Below are 20,161 nucleotides of genomic sequence, written 5' to 3'. Positions count from 1 at the left end.
TGCCGAGTCGATGAATCTCGAGAAAGTGTTTATTTCCAGACTTTCGGCATTTTGAAGATTTAGAATATGTCGTCAAAACGTCGTTTTCACTTCTTGTCATAGTTTTGACACGTTGCATCTCATCAAAATGTCAACTTACATGTCTCTTCTACACTTCCGTAATCATGCCACATTACTTCCTCAAGTTGATCTCGAACGTTATCTCGTTAACAATGGCCAAGATTGTTTATTCGTCTAGTGTCTAGGTCCGCAGTGTCAAGGTTCAAGAGACGAACGCGCTGGTAGATCAAAGTCACGTTGATTGGTACCGAAGTAAGATTTGTTGAAATGTTTCACAATAGGTATTTACCCTGTAAATAAATCTCACAATCAGAAGATTTATCCCAACGTTATCATTCTTATTGCGGCAGGTAAATTAGCTCTTAGCTTAATCGATGCACCAGATTAACTGACCCTTTTATTTGCAGTCGGCTGATACCACAAAGACACCTTGCATTCGGATCTTCTACTGAAGTTGGGCAGATGAGCTACAGGAGGTGGGGGCGGGGTGGGGGGGGGAGGGTTACTCTCAGTGAGTGATTCAATCATATGTAAACGTACAAAAGAGATGCAAGTTGAATGTCGTTTTCAAAATCACAATCGGAAATGTTAAAAAATATCCTGACTCGTTGGATCCCATATAAGATACACTGAGACTTCCAATGATGCTAAAGTTTGTATTATGTTGAATACGGAATGAAAATATTAGTCACAAATATTGTGTTGATACATCCCAAGGTCAAACAAATATGACAATAACCATGGACACTTTCAAGATTATTTTCAATTGCAAGATTTAAATTTTCACATTTAGTTTGAGTAAGGTATTCATCTATAAAAATCTTTTAAAATGCTTTTCTTAGCCAAACCAATGATGACATATGGTTGGATACTGAATGACCAGGCTGATCAAGTTAATATCTCTTGATGTATCATTGCTGGCAAAATATAGAGCAACCAATTAATAAGCATGAATAAATCACCATTTTGTCCTAGAGTAATATTTCCTCTTTAATAAGTCAGGCCATAAGAATTAGTCTTGATGATGGTTTCTTACTTTAATTTTTATGTTTCATCTGTTACCTCTCTAATTAATCTGAGGAACTGAAGTTATCATAAATAGCCTGCCGTAGTCATGTTTGAGGTAGAACAATTTCCAGACACTTTTCTGGGAGTATCTGAGCCTAGCTTTATTTGTCACACTAAAAAGAAGCAAAATAATTGAGATGTAATTTTTTGTAAAAGAAAGAAAAAACAGTTTTTAAGGGGGCCAGTCTCTAGACATATCAAAATTGAAAAGTTTGTGTAAGTATAACACAGCTGGATACATCAAACATTTGGTCATCTTTAATCATGAGACTTCCCTGGCAGTACTTCTCTTTATAATTACAAGGTGCAATTTTTTTAATATTTTTTTTTACAAGAAATGGATGTTGGAAGGGAAACATCCAGAGGGGGTTGTAGGCAAGTAAAACTTTCGGGTTATCAATAACCAGTTAATCATTCAAAAGTTTAACTGGTTAACCAGTTTACGACAAAATAATTAACCAAATTTAACGGGAGAGCATAGTTCTGGCTGTTCTCCTCCCCCTCGCTTGCCACTCCAACAGACACCCATGTTCACAAGTATTGCAGAAGCAGCTTCTTTCACCATACAGGGCAGTGCAGGAGGATTGTATTCCACCATGGATGTAAAAACAGTTTTACCTCCATGATTCCACCAAGTTAAGCAATTTTGTACCTGAATTTCGAAATCCTTCTCTCTTGGGAAGCCAATCTCTTAATTCAACAGTAGCAGACAGATCAGTCTAGAATGTTCCAATTCGGAAGGAAAATATGAATGGGCATTGTTCACTATTAACCGCAAGAGACTATGCACAGCTGTTCCTGCTGGGTTATTACAGGTGGTGTTCCAGGAATAGTTCAAAGGTTAGATTAACTATATCCTCAGTATACACTTTGGTAATATCCTGAAAGCAGACCACATCTGTACTGATGGCAACCTATAAGTTACCAAAATGCAATTATGGACAGCCCAGTCAAATTATGCTCCATCTACAAAATATTACAACAGGGGAATAACTGGGAATCTGTCATTGAATTTAAAATGAACAGAGAATAAATTGGCCCTAGTCTGTTGGGTTTTTTTTTGGTGCAAAATAAATGGCTAGTATTGGCTATATAAAGCCTGGCCATATTGCTCTGAAATCTCTTTCCCCTGCTAATTTCCAGGTTGTATCCAAGGAAACTGATGGGATCAGATGCCTGGTTCAATGGAAAACAAGTATCGTGATTTTGAATGGCACCACCAGTAAATAAATGGTTATATAAGTATAGCAACCAACTATAATGGCTGGCTAGCTCACTCTCTACTTGGTAGAGTACATTTGCTTTCAATAATCCTGAGGTTAAGTCACTGCTTTGAATCCTGTTCAAGCTGATAATCTTTATATAACAGTTCAAGTTCAAGTAAGTTATAATCAAGTGAACCAAGAAAATACAGGTTCTAAAGAGTTTTTAATTTATGAATAATTTAGAGAAAAACTAAAAAGAGAAAGATAAGAGAAAAGGGTGTATAAGTGACAACATAAGTAATGGAAATATGGCCAGCTGTAACTTCAGGTTTTCACAAGGGGATAAGGGACATGTGTAGTGGCGGCCATGTAGTGGGGGTGGTAGAGTGCTCACCCACGTGATTAGTGCAATATTTAACATTCAAGAAGAAGAACTGGTTAACATGGAAATAATGGTTTGCTAAATATTGATTATATCATTGTAGTCTAAACATATAAGGATAAGTTATAGAAAATTTCCAGGTGTGATGTCTTGTACCTTTGCTGTGGGAAAGGGGCAGGGGGGCGGGGGGCTGCCTTAATTGCTGAGTGCAGCCTTAGAGATGATGAAAATACTCAAATTCATGTTAATATCCTCAGTACGAGCCCTTCAAATATGCCAGAAGAAATGAAAAACAGTCACCAATATTAATTCAACAATGTGACTGAATGATTTGGGGAATACATTGTTCTTGTGAATCTATAGCAATGTAAACAATGATAAACACCAATAAAATAATCAGGAAACATTTAATACAACCTTTATCACATCACTTTATCAATATCAACAGATGTTCACCGACATGTTTATGCAGACGGCTGGATAAACATGTAGTAAGTACTGTATGCTATATGAATATTCATAATGCAGCCAGACATACTCTATGAATATTCATAATGCAGCCAGACATATCCAATATATATGAGAGAGAGCAGCTATACAATAGGCGAATGACGCTGCTACAAGGACAGACATTACTAGTCACATATTATCTGTTTGTCAGATAGTACGACCCTGGTGAGACAAAGAAATAAAAATGGAAAGAAATAGTCAATAGGACGAGACATGGACATATTTGTTTTTATCAGATAGTTGATGGTTTGAGCTCCAGGGTGGGATAATAGCACAATGGTACATTAACAACAGAAGTGGTTGGAATTAATCTACGAAAGATACTGGTGCCGCTGTACGATAAATACAAATCTGAAATGCTACTGAAACAGCCAATTGATCATGTCTTATCAGTGGTGTGCACATAGAATGGTAAGGATGGTCCCCCCCCCCATCACGCCACCCCCACCTCCATCATCAGTTGGGGGTAAATGTTCCACCAGGGATGGTTTTCAATATATTATAGTGTTTACTAGCACATCCTTGTATTGGGCACCTAAATAGATGAAATTGATAGCCCTTATATGCCTCAGAACGCACTGTTCGATGTCAAAACTTTGATTTTTTTTTCTAGTTGAGGACCCCAATATCCACCACTGTATCCACACCTACAAGGCAGCACCAGAAGGCAACCCCACAGTCGCACCATTTATTCCAAAAAGTCTTTGATCAGCCTTCAGCATGTCCATTAAGCTTCATACCACTACCAAAATCAGTTGGGGGATACTTGGCCCTCCCCCACCTTTCTGCTCTTGTGGATGTCCTTTTCCTCCAGCATGATCTTCAGCAAACTAAACATGACTATGACGGCCGGTTTGGTTCTAATGACATCCCTGTTTGTTGTTTGTAGTGTCTTAATTGTATAAAGGCACATGTAATGCACACAGTAGTATGAGAGTAAGCCAGTAGGTTTATATATATACATATATATACAAGGGCGTAGGAACCAGGGGGCTGGGGGGGCCAGCCCCCCCAGTGAAAAATGTGGAGGGGCGGAAGTATCATTCCGCCCCGTCGCTTCGCAAGTCAGAAAACCCCTTTTTCATATCCAAATGAGAAAAAAATCTCATTTGGAGCACCAAATTGCATCTAAGGCCTGGTGAAAATACAAAATTAAGTTTACAAAATGGAGTGGGTGTTGAAGTGTGCTATATTACACCAAATTGCATCTGAGGCTACCTGGAAATGCAAAAAAATCCAAAGGGGAGGGGGACACCCCCTCCCCTTAGACCCCTCCCCCAGGCAGGCCATCAGTCTTCAGCCCCCCACTCAAAAATACCTTCCTACGCCACTGTATATATATATATATATATATATATATATCTACACCCTTGACCTGACTTTAACACACCAGAGTCATATCATCACATCAAATATGAAAGGATTTATACCCGCCCTCAGACTGTCATAAGTCCAACCATGATGATCGTATTCTGCATTTTGGTAAATTTTGACAGTTTCTACACATGGCTGATTATTTCAGAGTGAACCTTTAACTGTTATACATGTATTAGTTGCATCAAGGAAGCATCTTTGACTTCCTTGTATCACAATATATACGAATATCAAAGAAGACATTATCTTCAGTCTTATCCATCATGTTTTACTGCAAAGATGAGGTTACATAGGCATCTCTGAGGCTAGGAATAAACATAAATTCAACAAGCTCTCCGTTAGGAAGTTTACATTACTCATTTCCTCTCATACCCACCCACGCATCCCCCTCCCCTCTCTCCCCTCATCCTCCATACAGTCACAAATTGTGCTTAGGTTATCTATAGTCAACAGTTATTGACCTCATTTGATTCCATTGAGTACCTTCTGACTCAAGACTTGGGTTTAATAGTCTATTGTACTCCACTTGACTCTAGGTAGCGTTTACACCACTTTACTTGTGACTTGAACGATTAGATTTCAACAAGAGGTTGAGTCCTTACAAGGACTCCTGTATAGTGACATGAAGATTGATTGTAAACTCAAATATTAGAAGGTTGCAGAAGATATTAACTTACATCATTTACAAAAAAGACAAGAACTCAATTTGTAGCTTAAATTTAAAGTAGCTTTTTTTTGGGATCTCATTAGTAACCTAGAACAAATTATTAAAGCATGCTCCATTCCAGACCATTTGCTTTGTAAAAAATTAGTATAAAATGTTCAGTAACAGCATGAAGTATCCCCCAACCTCTCCATCTCAATTCTGTCTAGTTGCTCAACAAATATGCAATATGCATGCAGTTTAATTAATAGTTTTCACATATTTCAATCATTTGGAATTTGCAAATTAGGTCAGTTGTAGTTTACTACATATGCTGAGGAATTTTTGTAGACTTCTTCAGATGAGTTCATATTTTCAAGGTAAAACCATTATGTGGTATGTGGTCATGATAAGAGCTCTAATAGAGTTTGGATTCAGTATCTGCAAACTGCATTTCTGTTACCAAAAAGCGATGTAATACACAAAAGAACACTGCTAAAACTTCAAACATATGTGGCTCAATGATGAGTATATACTTAGACTTGGCCAAGTCTTCAGTCCTATTTAAGAAAGAACATCAAATCTGTGGTAACTCCCAAATGGAATAATTGTTCTGTTAGTTGTCTGGGATTGTTTCTCCTTTTAATGAAGAGTTAAGTCGTGGTAAGGACTTCTGCATGAAAGGAAACAAATAATAGCTACCCTAAACAAATCTAGCACAAAACCAACATGTTCCATCTTTTAATAAATCTTTATCTATAAGATGGATATTGGAACAATTTATTCATATTAAATATCAAAATAAAAAAATTTCCAATTCAAAATCTAAAAAGAACTAAGATGAGCCTATTCTTTACAATAATTTATTATTTGCATAACATGTGTCACTTCTCAATTACATTCATGATTCCACACTGCATTTTTATTGCTATAACTGAAATAAGAGAGACCAGTCTACCAGGCGTCTAAATACTTCAACGGAATATGAGTAATAATTAATACCTTCACCAAGGTTACCGTGTGAGAGAAAAAACAATAAAACTGTATATATTAACAGAGATATACCGAACAAATATTGCCTGTTAGTTGTTTAATAATGATGATATATTGCTACTGAATTATATGGACGAGAAACTTTCCATTCGCTTGACGTATAAATACATAGGTGACAACTATGCATGGAAGAGTGTTGTATTTCGGCTATATTCGGTATTGAAAATTGCTTCAACTTAGTTGTTCTGTAATTGATTGTGAAAGGAAGATCTGGTACCTTAAAACATAGTATATTACTTTCACTTTATCACGAGATTGAAACAGGATGGAAAAAATCAGGGAAAAACTTTCAAGGAATTAAAAATGATGAAAAAATAATAACAATGCATTACATAAACATTTTGGGAAACAAAGAGTTTCTGCAGTTTAATAATAGTTTAAATTTTGATCCTTTATACTCATATAAACTAAGGCAATAATCCAATTTCCAAATTTATTTACAAGAGGGAAATATTAAAAGGCAATTGATATTATTGTCCTTATTATTGTAAGAAATAAGCTATATTTAGCCTTCTGACATGAGAACTTTATTTATCCCTCACTGTCAGAGCTACTCATGAGATATTCATGTATGTATTTATAATGCTGTACTTCATATCCCTCTGTAAGATAGCATAACAAAAGAAGGCAAACTTTGCAAAGGATTACAATTGAAAAAAATAATAACAATGCATTACATACAATTTGTGGGTAACAAAGAGTTCTGCAATTTAATTTTTTTTTAGATTTTGTACCTTATACTCATATAAACCAAGGCAATGACCATTTTCAAATTTATTTGACAGGAGGGAAATATTTAAATGCAATTGTTATTTTCCTACACTAAGCCTTATTGTTATTAGAAATAAGCTATATTTAGCCTTCTGACATGAGAACTTTATTTATCCCTCAATGTCAGAGCTACCCATGAGATATTCATGTATGTATTTATAATACTGTACTTCATATCCCTCTGTAAGATAGCATAACAAAAGAAGGCAAACTTTGCAAAGGATTACAATTGAAAAAAATAATAACAATGCATTACATACAAATTGTGGGTAACAAAGAGTGTCCGCAGTTTCAATTTTGTTTAGATTTTGTACCTTATACTCATATAAACCAAGGCAATAATCATTTCCAAATTATTTTACAGGAAGGAAATATTAAAAGGCAATTGTTATTTTCCTACACTTAAGCCTTATTGTTATTAGAAATAAGCTATATTTAGCCTTCTGACATAAGTGCCTTATTTCTAGCCCTTACTGTCAGAACTACTCATGAAATATGCGTGTATGTATTGATAATGCTGTACTTCATATCCTTCCATACAAAAACACCACATTAATAATTGTCATCACTGTGTCTCTATGGAGACTTCATATATATTAACTGCTTGCTGTATAATTGCATACTAGCAAATTTTCCATTGCTTTCTGAAATGTGAAGTGGATCCGCCCCAAGAGTTAGATAAAATCTAACATTTGGAATGATTTGGGAACCTCTATTATTTGTTTTTTTCTTTTTTTTCTTCTTTTCTTTCCATTTAATTTATCATTTCTAATGTTGTCACAACAAAGTTCATTTCAAGTCATGTTAGCAGTGAGCAAGTAATAATATTACAAAAACAAAGCCTTGTTTTCTTTATGACATTCATGAGAGCAAATATTGCATTTTGAAAGGACTGCATCATGTAAGTGCAGCTGAGACACTAGTGATAGAAACTGCAGAATCAGTGTTACACAGGCAAGAATTACAGAGGACTTCATTGTACAAGACAAATGCATTCTCACTTTAATATCTGAGTGTCTGTAGTCAGTGCTTGGTAACATATTCAGGTGAGTCACTTACATATTAACAAATCGCAGAATGAAAGAACGATCAATTAAAGCACAATCTTTTTCATTTTCGTCTCTATTCTGCTCAACTTAATATCAGGTAGAAACACTACTAATAACTACTAGCATTAGAGAGCAGCTCATTACCGGGGAAATATAAAAAAAAACAGTCTTTCATGAAAGTGCACTGACATATTCTTAGATAGGATTGCTGGCAGGTCATAAGCTGGATAAACTATTGCTGGAAATGAACGGAAATGAAAAAAACCTAGTAAGCTATTTCTAAACCCAGATAATACTGAATGATGCAACATACCGGGAAGAAAAAACACTTTCACTTCTATTGCTAGTCGTAAAATGATGTTTTGATTATATTTCCAGAAGATTCTCATTCCTTAATACACAAGTAGTGCTTTGACCTGGTGACATAATCAAGTCTAATGACACTTTCATATTTAAATGAAGTATGGATAATACTTTGGCAGATGTTGACACATGGTGATTTCCATGTTGGGACAAACTTTTAACTTGATGAATACAATATGCTGAATACAAGAAGTAATCCTGCACATCAATAGTAGGAGGAGGTGGGTTTAGGGTTTCCCCAAAAAAATTTGGGTTTTCTGAGTGAATTATTGTCAGGAAGACAGTCTGACAAATACATTGAATTTATGACATTTCCTCTGATTTTTAGACATGATTTTTCAATTTGATTTAAGCTTGGTTTGAATTATTTTCCTCTCAAAATTATTAAGGATCTAACCTGCCTACAAAAGTATGGTGATCTTCAGCGTTTCTAGAGAGGGGCCTGTCATATCCATGGTAACGGAGCCACAAGTAAATGTTGCTCTGGGTCCTAACAGCTCTGTATCTCTTTATCAGGCTCAGGATCTTAATGCACATCATATATATGCTATTGACAGATCTCCAAAGATTTTGTACAGTTTTGGAACGTATCTCAAATCTGTGTGCTGGTTGTAAAAATATGTTTCAAAAGATCACATCTTCAACAATTTCAAAAATGAAATTGTATGTACCACTTGTGAGCAAGTAAGAATTGTAGGTATCAGTCCAGTTCATTCCAATTTGGATTCTACTGACGCTCAAAAGCTTAGACTCAGTTTAGCTGACCCGATTGAAAATACATCAGAGTAGCATTCTGATTGGTTTGTCGACCGGAATGGTTACGTTGCCAAACGGATAGTGGTCAAAATGTCATTGTTAAAATGTGCTAGTTATTTGGGATGCCCAGAAATGTCCAGCAGAGATATATCATAAGAAATTCTCAGTCATTTCAGAGACTGCAGCTTGTCAAGTGTTGCGGAACTATATAGGACCGGTATGACTGTACCCCTCTGTTGAGTTAGGGCGTGGCTGAACATCCCTCATTGATAATTTATTCAAATAATGACGAAATCTGTTTATATTAAGGCAGACCCAAGTCCAAATGAACTCACTAAAGTACTTTATGTGGGTTGTTTATGAAAATGAAGAGTGCAAGAATTGAAATACTTCCTTATAGCGGCGATACGAGTCTATTAACTCCATATGAAACATTAAAATCATTTATCGCTTGGTGTTTCCTGAAACAGAATCTAACAGTCTAGTGGAAAGTTTGTAAGCCGTAAACATAAAATGGAGTATCACATTTGCAAACCAAGAAGGAAACTGGTTAACCTTTCTACGTGAACTTAGCAGATCCTCTAACCTTCCTGTCAGACTCAACGTCTTTGCTGATTGTAGTGTGAATTATTCATAATATTACTGACACCCCCCCATTACCACAGATGCGAAAAAAACTGAAAACACCACACGAAGGCTTTGAACATTGCTCCCTTCCATTTTTTTGCTTACTATAATAATAGCCGCACAAATATTTCTACATGTATGATATGCATATCTAGACAGTACAAACTATTGAAACCTGCTGAGACAATGCCATTCTTATAGAATTATCATGTGATCCGCCAAGAACCGCTTCATTTCCCACAAATTATTCGACCGTGACTTGAGGAGACACATCCTTCTCCTCCATCTCGCTGGCTTTCTCATCTTGCTCGGTCAGTTTGACGCTGTGCTTAAAATCCCCTCCGACATTACTCTGGAAGGAATTATCGTTGAGGGCGCCCTTGAAGTTGGTTATAGCTTCTAGATCCTTGAGATGTCTGTCTCGGTATATCTTTTGGCCCTCCTCAGAATCCACCATCAGTAACCCCGGTCCCTGGTTGTGATGTATTCTGTTCCCTGTGATGTCAACCAGGGTCGAGTCCATGTGGTCCCTTGTGTCGACCTAACAAATGAGGAAAATTGGGCAAGATTAAGCAAACGATATTAATTAGTGAATCGTTAAGTCATTAAGTGAGCACATGTACTAAAGGAAGCAGGTCATGCAAGATAAAGGTGAGTTTCCAGTACATTTCTGATAAAATACTGTTATGTACAACCATGTTTATTGGTGACAGAAGTAACACTTCAAATGATACTGACTGCCTTGTAAGTCCCTGTATGCTTACCTCTATCAGGATACCACAGTCCTCTCCTGTATTGCTTCCATTATTATGGATGTTACAATTCTTCAGGGTTGCCCTAGAACCACTTAAGATGCAGACACCATATGCCAGCTGAGGAAGGGAAGGGATACAGAAAAAAAAACAATCATCTTGATAGCTTGTAAATTTAGAGAGTTAGTTTAAAGGATGTGAAGACTCGCGCAAAATTGTCTAATGCCGTTAAACTAGTTTCGAATGAGGTGTTACAGAAGTGTTAGACACCACAATCCATCCCAGAAAATACACACACAGCTTGCTACCGTCGGTAATTAGACACTAGTGTACAGTCAGTACATACAGCTGCAGTCAATACCCACAGCACAGTGTACAAACGATACAGCGCTGGACATCTCAGGTCCAGCTAAAGATAACAAGGTACCACGTTTCATTACTGTCTGCATTTTGTAGCAACACAAACAAAACGTCACTTGCAAGCAACAGAATGTTAACTTTTTCAGATGGCCGCACAGGGTTTGGGGCGAGTCTTCAATGCCTTTAATGATACAGCATTTATTTTTAAAGCTCTGATCTTCATCTCTTATCAAAAATACTCTGTTTCCTGATTAAAGAAAAAATGTGATACATCTTTGCAGTTTTGCAGAATTGCATCATGAAAAAGTCCAAGAGGTTTAAAATGTCATTAGTTGAACTTGAATATACAGTAGATACTCCTTGTCTGTGGGTCTTTAATACCAATACACAGGTATAAGGTTTTAAGAGCCCCCCCCCCTCCCCCCTATTCTCCCTTTCTTTAGTGTTAAGCTTGATTGTATCACAAAGTTTGTTTTTACAATAGTAAGTGTATGGTTGAGACCTCACACCCCCCCCCCGTTCCTCTTTTAATGCAAAAGGTAATTAACACAACAATCATACTGTTGTGTTATGTGACAAAGTTGCCAACATCTGATTTTTACAGTGGCAATTAATTACAGATTTATATTAAAACAAATTATTATTTTATTATTATTATATATTAGTATTATATAATATTATTATATAATAAATCATTAGAATAATATATTACAACTTATTATATTTAAAAACTATAAATATAATATAATATAAAAACATAAAATTTTTTAAAAAGTTCTACATATGAAACAAACATATTTAAAGTATATAATCTGTATACAAATTATTTCAACACACATCACACATATTCTTAAATATTTATGATGTTAGGACCAATGCATTGATGAAGATAAGATATTGCAATTACATTCCAAACTTGGTCCATGCTGATACGAAAGTCTGCAATTACTTGTCTCTCTAAAGCTTGACAAGAAATTATCAGCTACAACACAGAAGATTCAGTAGTATGTTACAAAGACAGATCTAAGGAAAACTATAGGTTTGTTGATGCAGTTTCTGAAAATCTCTTCAATACTCTCCCCCACAATTGAGCAAAGTTAATAGTTTTTGAAAGATTTCAAAGGCACTCTCTTGGAGGTTCAGACCGTTCCAAGTTACTCCCGGATATCGAGGAGTTTTGTAAAAAAACAATTAAAGTCTTACAGAGAGGAAGAATGTTACTAGGGCTGCGGTAAAATAGATGTTGAAATCTTAATTTTTAGTGACCATTATCTGTGACTAGCGTATTTGTGATGAATACTGCCAACATTTGAAAGCTACCGATATTAAAGTGTGATCAAACTGACAATCCATGGAATAATATCCCTAGTGTGGGATCCAATTTACACCAGCCCTCTGCATGCATTAGGATCAATATCTAGTGAAGTACACTCTCGGCCTGCCGAGGCAGCGATGGTGACGTCAAACTGGATATTGATTGTAATGAATGCGGTCTTCATCTTACAATCTCTGGAAGCTGGAGGATGCTTTCAACTATGCCACAAATTTATTATCATGACATAGTAAGAGGCATAACTTGCATTCTTCAGATGGCATGTGCAGTAAATTAAGACAGAGAAAGCGAGAGAATGTTTATAGCATAATACTGCTGCATGGACCATTTCATGCTGCTGTGTGCTAAGGAGTGCTGAGTGTTGGTAGTGTAGCTGGTGTGTACTGTTATTGTTTGGTTCCTGTCACCTTTCTGTGTACTTTAGTGGGCCTGTGTTATCTTGACAGTAAATAAACTATTCCTGTGGGAGACACCTCTGTGTGTCAGAGCAGATAGAAAGAAAAATGAACAGGATGTTTTGAAAGGAAACCGAAAGCAAGCTGTTTATGATTTGAAGATGGTGATGTAACAAATCCAGAGATAATGAGTCATAGGAAATGAAATGTATCTGTGAGGAGGAGGAGGGGGAGGAGGAGGAGGAGGAGGAGGAGGAGGAGGAGGAGGAGGAGGAGGAGGAGGAGGAGGAGGAGGAGGAGGAGGAGGAGGAGGAGGAGGAGGATGGGAAAGATGAAGATAGAATAGTGTGTGGAATGATGTATAGCAGAAGGGTTTGCAGGGAGACATTCCTATATTCATTTCAAAATATGCAGATTATTTAATATAAGAAGAACTAAAATTAGAGCAATATCCTGTGATGAGGATACATGATATCCTTGGTATGTTCATTGAAATGTAATGGTATTCATTGTGGTGTAATCATACATTCCAATTAATAAACCTGGAGTATACACAGTATGTATGTATGTATGTATGTACAGTATAGGTCACCCAGTGGTTACATAGAAGAAAATTATAGGCAATTTATGGAAAATTAGCAAGGAATTTGCTGAAGTACTGTATAGTATCTGCTAAATTAGGATCTTTCCAGTAGAGTTGGACCCAAACCTAGTCAGCTGCAGCTAAGGGCAACTTTGACTTACGTTTATGAATCTTGTATCTATTACAGTCACCCCCAAAATAAATATACATATTCATGTATTACATAACTTATATGCACATTCATGTAAGTACTCCATTAGATGCATATTCATGTGTTACATAATATTCAAGTACACATTCATGATATTCATAACTAATATGCTTTTTCATGTTGATAAATGTAAACAATGCAATCTGCCTCCTTCATCTCTTGTCACAACGAACAGGGGATCTTTCAAAAGGCAAATCTGACTGACCCCAAAAGGGCCAAACCGATTTCACACCTAGGAATAGGCCTACTAGCAGAATTATCACCAACTGGGCTGGGGGAGGATTGAGTAAACCTTCGTCATCCTTTGATCCGAATGTTGGTATGAAAGAATGTCAGGAAGCCAAAAAATTTCATCTTGACAAACCACAAGTTGGACACCACCAACATCCTAAATATGTCATGCCCTTAATTTTACTGCCTTTCCGGTAAGCCCCGAATATTTCTAATGCAATCACTCAATAGAGATAATATTGGATATTATGATTCAAGGATAATAAGATATCCAACTAGTACGTACAGCTCCAAATATTTCACACTCCTCCAGTTTCATCTCTCCGTTCCCGTAGAGTTGAACGCCTCCTCCTTCGAAGATACAGTTGATAGCCTCAAAAGATTTGCTGTTGGAGCTTGACAGAAGCCAACTGCACTGCTCATCATAAAACTTGATGTTCTGGAAAGACACACTGCTCCCTGATAAATCCAAGGCATCCATCAATCCACGGCATGATATGATGGTATCTTCTGGATTACCAAGACCTGAGTCACGACAAAAGGGACACATGCATTTGCTCAGTTACTTTTGAATTGTGAAATTCACACTCATATCAATACAAGAAGTCAAGGGTTGCTATCATAACTTTAGGGGGGCTCAAACAGCAATTTTCTTTTATAGCGGAAACACACATGTCAAATGTAAGTACTATTGATTGAGCGTCAATGCAAATTTCTGCTTTAAAACATTTGACACAGACAAAAGGTTAAAGTGACCAGTGAAAAGAGTTTGTGGCAGTCCCAGGTTTTAAAACTTTAAAAGTGTGGGCTAGCCATGTCAAACAGGCAGTAGTAGCAAAAAGTGTCAGAACCTTATTCTATCACCTGATCTACTTGAATCTTGTAGATACATCCCCTTTAATATCCCCTTTTATATCATCATCACCCTCTTCCTTCTCCTTTTTTCCCCCTCCTCCCCCCCCCCCCAATGGGACATACTACAGTAAATATAGCACTATTTTGTTGTTATGCTACTAATGGCACCAGCTATCACTATTCTGTTGCTATGCAACTATAATGGCACCCAGCTCTAGGTTGGGTCACACATAGCCAACTACAGTATTTATCTCTGGGCTCCTTTAAGCTATAAAGGCTTCCTTTTCTCAGCCAAAGTGTTGGTCGTTCACAAATTTACATAATTACTTTGAAGGGCACTGGAATGATTAGGATGCTTTTCAACAGCTGGTAAACAGATTCGGCCGGAGACATTGTTCCATTATTACACTACTTGAAAACATGGTTAACAACGCACTGTAGTGTATATACAGCTCTATTCATATACCTTTGCCACGCATCTCAAATGGTATGTCTTCAACATGGATGACTGCCAACACATAATAAGTTACTCAACAGTGTGGAGTCCCACCCTTACCAGTGTTAGTTGCTATGTACACATACAATTGAAGAAAAGGTTTTTGTAAAGCGAGACTGAATATGCTGAAACATTGAATGCAAATTAATCACCAAATTTGTCTGGCTTTTGATACTAATACCTGTCTCCAATGTATCATTGGCACTCATATGGACTAAAATATATTAAATTTGTTATTTTCATTATAAAATGCAACCAGCAAATTTTACATTACAATTCAATCAAATGCATCAAAAATAGTCTTTCCTCTTAATATGTAAATTCTTCCTTTTGCCTGTGCCAGGTATATTAAAATCTACATCAAACCACTTTTTTGTTTGTTTTTGGTAAAATTAATATCCGATGAATGATTACTATAAGTTGTCAATATTTTTGAACAGTAGCCTAAGTTATACAGAGTTAGTTCCTACACACCCTTGTCATGACTTTGCCATACTAATTCCATGACAAAACTTTACAAATTCTGCGACCTTTATTAAAGACCGTGATCTGCACTTTTCGCATTGAGCATATACCTGACACATGGTACAGTTATACTTTGTTAAAAACAAAAACCTTATCCTTCCTTGAATTTGGGTTTTCTGTTATTACATATTTTCATCAAACAAAACTGATAATCCTAGTAGGTTTATGGATAAAGTCCATTGAACAATGGAGGCCACTTTTACTATCAAGTGGTGCTTATGAAATTGAGCTGAGGCTAAAAGTAATTTGACCCTCCTCACTGAAAGAAGAATTCTGCATTATTACAATCACTGCCCTTGTTTTAAGTACCATCATAATTTCTTTCACAGAAATATGAGTTTTTATTTGGCCTTATCTGTACAAACTGTACTTAAACAACCAGCACATTTATCAACCTTGTCAAATATAAACCTGGGCGGTATCTTAAATTTCTCTCTTGTCTGATCTCTCTATCAATATTGAAAAGGTTAGCTTAATCTTTAGATTAAAATCTCTCTTATGTGATAAGAAATAGTCTGGTAGAGTCATAAATAACCATTTCTGCACCACAAAATATAGAATATAAAGTCTCAATACCTGTTTGCTGATGAATTTCAAAAAACAAACTTCCGAAGCATATTCAATTGTTTCTTATTCTAAATGCACTCTGACCAGGTTAAAGCTGTCAGGGTTTTAGTCTTCAATAATTAAAGTATGAAACCCTGACAGCTCAAACATGTTACTTTGGTAAAAAATTGACATCAAAACCCCTTCCTCATGCTGAATTGCAGCATGAAATAGCAACTTTAGAGTTGCACAACTTGCAAATATATTATAGGAAAGCATTGCAATTATTATTTTGTATTATTTGTACTAGACATAATAACCTCTGAAAGAATCAAGTACACTGAAGCAATGGTTTCGGAGCAATTTATCGTTAAAAATAGCACACATTTTTGTGAAAAATACAAAAATTTATTATTTTGACACCTTTAAGTTGACCTAACTCCACAAGACAATGTTTTTGTAGCCTAATTTGTTATATTCCTGTTCTATGGGATAGAGTCTATAGGCATCTGTAATAAAAAGGTTGTAGGATGTTTAATTGCTGAGAAATGAGACCTCACAAAAATCAAGAAAATGCCAAAATGGCAACAAATTGCAGAATTTCAAAGTATGATAAATTGGCCAATTTTGAAGCAATGCAACTGAAATTTTCAGAATATGCTTATTTAATGGTGGTCCAATCATGCAATAAATTTGGGAAATTTTAAAAGATGTCAAACTACAACATACTCCAAAATTTGGTGATTTGATATGGAATGACCCTGCTATTAAAACCTCAAACAGAGAGATCTTAACTTTGTGTACACTTGGAAGAAAGATGTCCAACCTCCTGCATACACATCTAACAACGATCTTCCCACAAAGCAATAGTAAGTACTGATGGGGAGCTCTGAATAGTATGCATAATATTGTTTTAGAAATTTCTTGGACAATCTTTTCACCACCAGAATGCTGAGAAGCAATACACAGGAGAAGAGGAGGGGGGGGGAGGGATGGGAAGAAGAGATATTTATAATCAATAGAGTGACAGGGAGAGAGAAAGAGAGCAAATAACTTCTCTGTATTTATATTGTGAAGAAACAAATAAATGAAATGAAATAACAAGCTTCTTATCTACCTATGACAATTGCTATAAATTAGAGGATTCTTTTTCTTTCTTTTTTTGGCAAATGGAAATATGCAGAGAAATTATTGGCTAGATCATGATTCAAATCTAACAAACCTAAAGATGTCAAGTCCTGAGATCTATTCCAACTGCACCACCCAGACAAGAGGGGTGGGGAGGGGAAGGGGAAGGGTTGGTGCCAGGCAAAAGCTGCTGTCTCTGTTAACAGGAATCACAACCCTAGATTCATTGAATGCAACCCAGACAGAATCAAGAAATTGAAGGGGGGAAAAAAAAAACTATTTTGTGTACAACTAATGCAGCAACAAAAACTACTCATTTTCTTTTGTTAACTTTCGTAAAATGTCTGAAATAAGTCTGTCGGCTTTTTGAAGGATCTTCTTCTCAGGCAATCTGTAAACTTTTTCTACAGAGAGATAACATTTTTAGATATGATTGTTGCGAGCCCTGGACGAGATTTAATTCTGTTCCCAGGTCATTGACTGCTTAGACCCCGTTTAACAATTCTCCAAAGGTTATTGATCTCCAGTCTCATCAGAACTGGGCAGCTTATCCAACATCTTTTACCCTTTCAACAAATTTTGTGTTTTGTAAAAGATTTATCTGATGATAAACAGACTTTAGGTACTAAATCCCTGTAAGGGATTATCTGGCAGCGACTGACGGGAGTTACACACATGATGTTTAATACTGGCTGTAATAGAACGTGGTACTTAGATAAGATAAAGAGAGCAAAAACAAGTCTGTACTCTCAAATTATTTTATCAGTCACTGACCTCCTTCAAACAGACTGCCAGAATTAACATTCACTCTGTACAAGACTGCATGGCAGGAAACCAGTTCGTGGTTAATTTTCAGCCTCGATTTTTCTGGTGAACTATTCTTTCCGAGCTCCCTAAAGTTTTCCAAAACCCCCAAAATATACTGGATTTGTGGGATTCACAATGTGATCATACTTACCTGTCTCCACCTCTACATATGTACTTTCCTATCTACTTAATCTACATAATAATAATAATAATCATAATATCATAATAATACATAATTTTTATATAGCGCCAAACAAACTTTGAAATAATTCTCGTAGCGGTTAACAAAATAATAACAATTATAACATATATGCTTTGGTGAAGAGATACGTTTTGAGAGCTGATTTGAAACCGTTCACAGTATTGCACATATTAATATGTTCTGGAAGTGAGTTCCACAGGCACGGTGCACTGGATACGAACATTCTCAAGCCATAAGTCTGTGTTTTTACTCTAGGGATGAGTAACATCAGTGATGAATTAGAGCGAAGTGAGCGTGTGGAGGATGGTCGGAGCTGAAACAAGTTGGTGAGGTAGCTTGGTCCTACATTGTGCATACATTTGAACACCATCAGAAGTAGTTTGTAGTTGATTTGTTCACGTATCGCGAGCCAGTGGAGTTCGATCATGGTAGGGGGTAATGTGATCATACTTCCGAGTTCTAGTAACGAGACGTGCGGCGGTGTTTAGTACATGACTGGAACAGTTTAGCACTGTGCCCCCCCCCCCACTGCTGGGGCACTACCCACTTTATCTTATCAGGGAGTGTTAGCTCAATGCTTAACGCTGGTGCCTTTCAATCATAATGTCCCGAGTTTGAGTCACTCCAAGATTAATGTATGTCGTCCAGATACAGAGTTGTTGACAATTCATAATCATGTACGTTAAAATATGAATCTAAGAGACTGACTTCGGTCAGCTTGCGGCTTTGATAAGCCAATGATGGCTTCTTCGCGAGTTCCTGCTTGCAGGAGGATCTAAAATACATACATACATCTTCCTTTCCAATCCATCATTCAGAAGAAAAAGAACTACAGTACTTGATTTGAGCTAAGCATTTTCTTTCGAGTTTTCTCACTACATTGACTTTTGGTGATCATTATTTTGTACCAGATTTTTGTCAGAAAGGCAGAGTTTACAGTAGCTTTGTTTGACTTAAAGAGGGGCAAAACGGGGATGTTGTCTCTCTGTGCATGCTAAGATTTTAATAAATTAAATATTTGAATTTAAAGCTACAATTTAGTTACGAAGCAGAATAGGGTAAATGTTGAAGTTTTATTTGGGTTTACAACAAGTTGTAGTTTCACTCACAATATTTATAATAACAATAAAATTCTGGAGATGATAACCACATGTGACATTTTTTAAAATTAATTTAAAAAATGCTGTAAATTGGAATACATTTTAGATTCTGTCTACACCCACCCCTCTACCACGTTTTATAAACTACAAACAAGGGCAATTGTGCGATTGATTAAACAGCGTCGTCGATGTTTATATTTACCCAACAAACATTAACTAAGCTCTCAGTGGTTACTTTGAAATACCACAAATTTTACAACAGACAGGTACCAGGTCTGCTGGCTGTTAGTTTTGACAAGTGCTCAAGCCAAAATCAAACATAAGATTGGATCATGCTAAATACTTCAAATGTTCCAAAGATTTTCTGGTGGAGGACTCCCTTGTTAGCGTGGGTGTAGAGCTCACGATAACACGTTGCCACAGTATGTGTATTCTCACATTCTATTTAACAGTTGTATATATACCTTTAAGTTCCTAGCTCTATTATATGTAGTATGAAGGAATGCAGTTTGTGGATCAGTTAAGTGTCTATTGTTACAGCTCTGCTTCAGACTATTGTTAGGTTAATCAGGTTGTATTGTTAGTGTGTTACCTTTAAGTAATCTTGTTTTCTGTATATATGTACTGTACAGTTTTTCCTCAGTCTCTGTTATACTCTTGAAGAAAGAACTAGTTGTGTGCAGCAACAGGCTGTAATATACTCAGCTGTCTCATGCTTATTCTCTAGCTAACTAACAGACCAATCAGGGCTGATATTATCTGCTAGCCTTTGGTCT

The 20,161-nt window shown here is 36.4% G+C and overlaps 1 protein-coding gene across 1 annotated transcript in view; it reads right to left on the bottom strand.

The window, feature by feature from the left end:
- Positions 1 to 7,202: 7,202 nt before the first annotated feature.
- Positions 7,203 to 20,161, bottom strand: part of LOC139965736 (SHC SH2 domain-binding protein 1-like) — a 33,667-nt gene continuing 20,708 nt past the window's right edge. Inside the window, exons 8-10 of the mRNA XM_071968403.1 lie at positions 14,013 to 14,251; positions 10,626 to 10,733; positions 7,203 to 10,402 (exon numbers count right to left, since the gene is read on the bottom strand). Of these exons, the coding sequence (XP_071824504.1) occupies positions 10,106 to 10,402; positions 10,626 to 10,733; positions 14,013 to 14,251 (644 nt within the window). The 3' untranslated portion in view covers positions 7,203 to 10,105. The remainder of the gene's footprint in view (positions 10,403 to 10,625; positions 10,734 to 14,012; positions 14,252 to 20,161) is intronic.

The sequence above is a fragment of the Apostichopus japonicus genome, chromosome 3 (genome assembly GCF_037975245.1).
Source record: "Apostichopus japonicus isolate 1M-3 chromosome 3, ASM3797524v1, whole genome shotgun sequence".
Classification (NCBI taxonomy): Eukaryota; Metazoa; Echinodermata; class Holothuroidea; order Aspidochirotida; family Stichopodidae; genus Apostichopus; species Apostichopus japonicus.
Note: the sequence above shows the minus strand (reverse complement) of the source record. Positions and strands in the feature narration are given on the sequence as shown.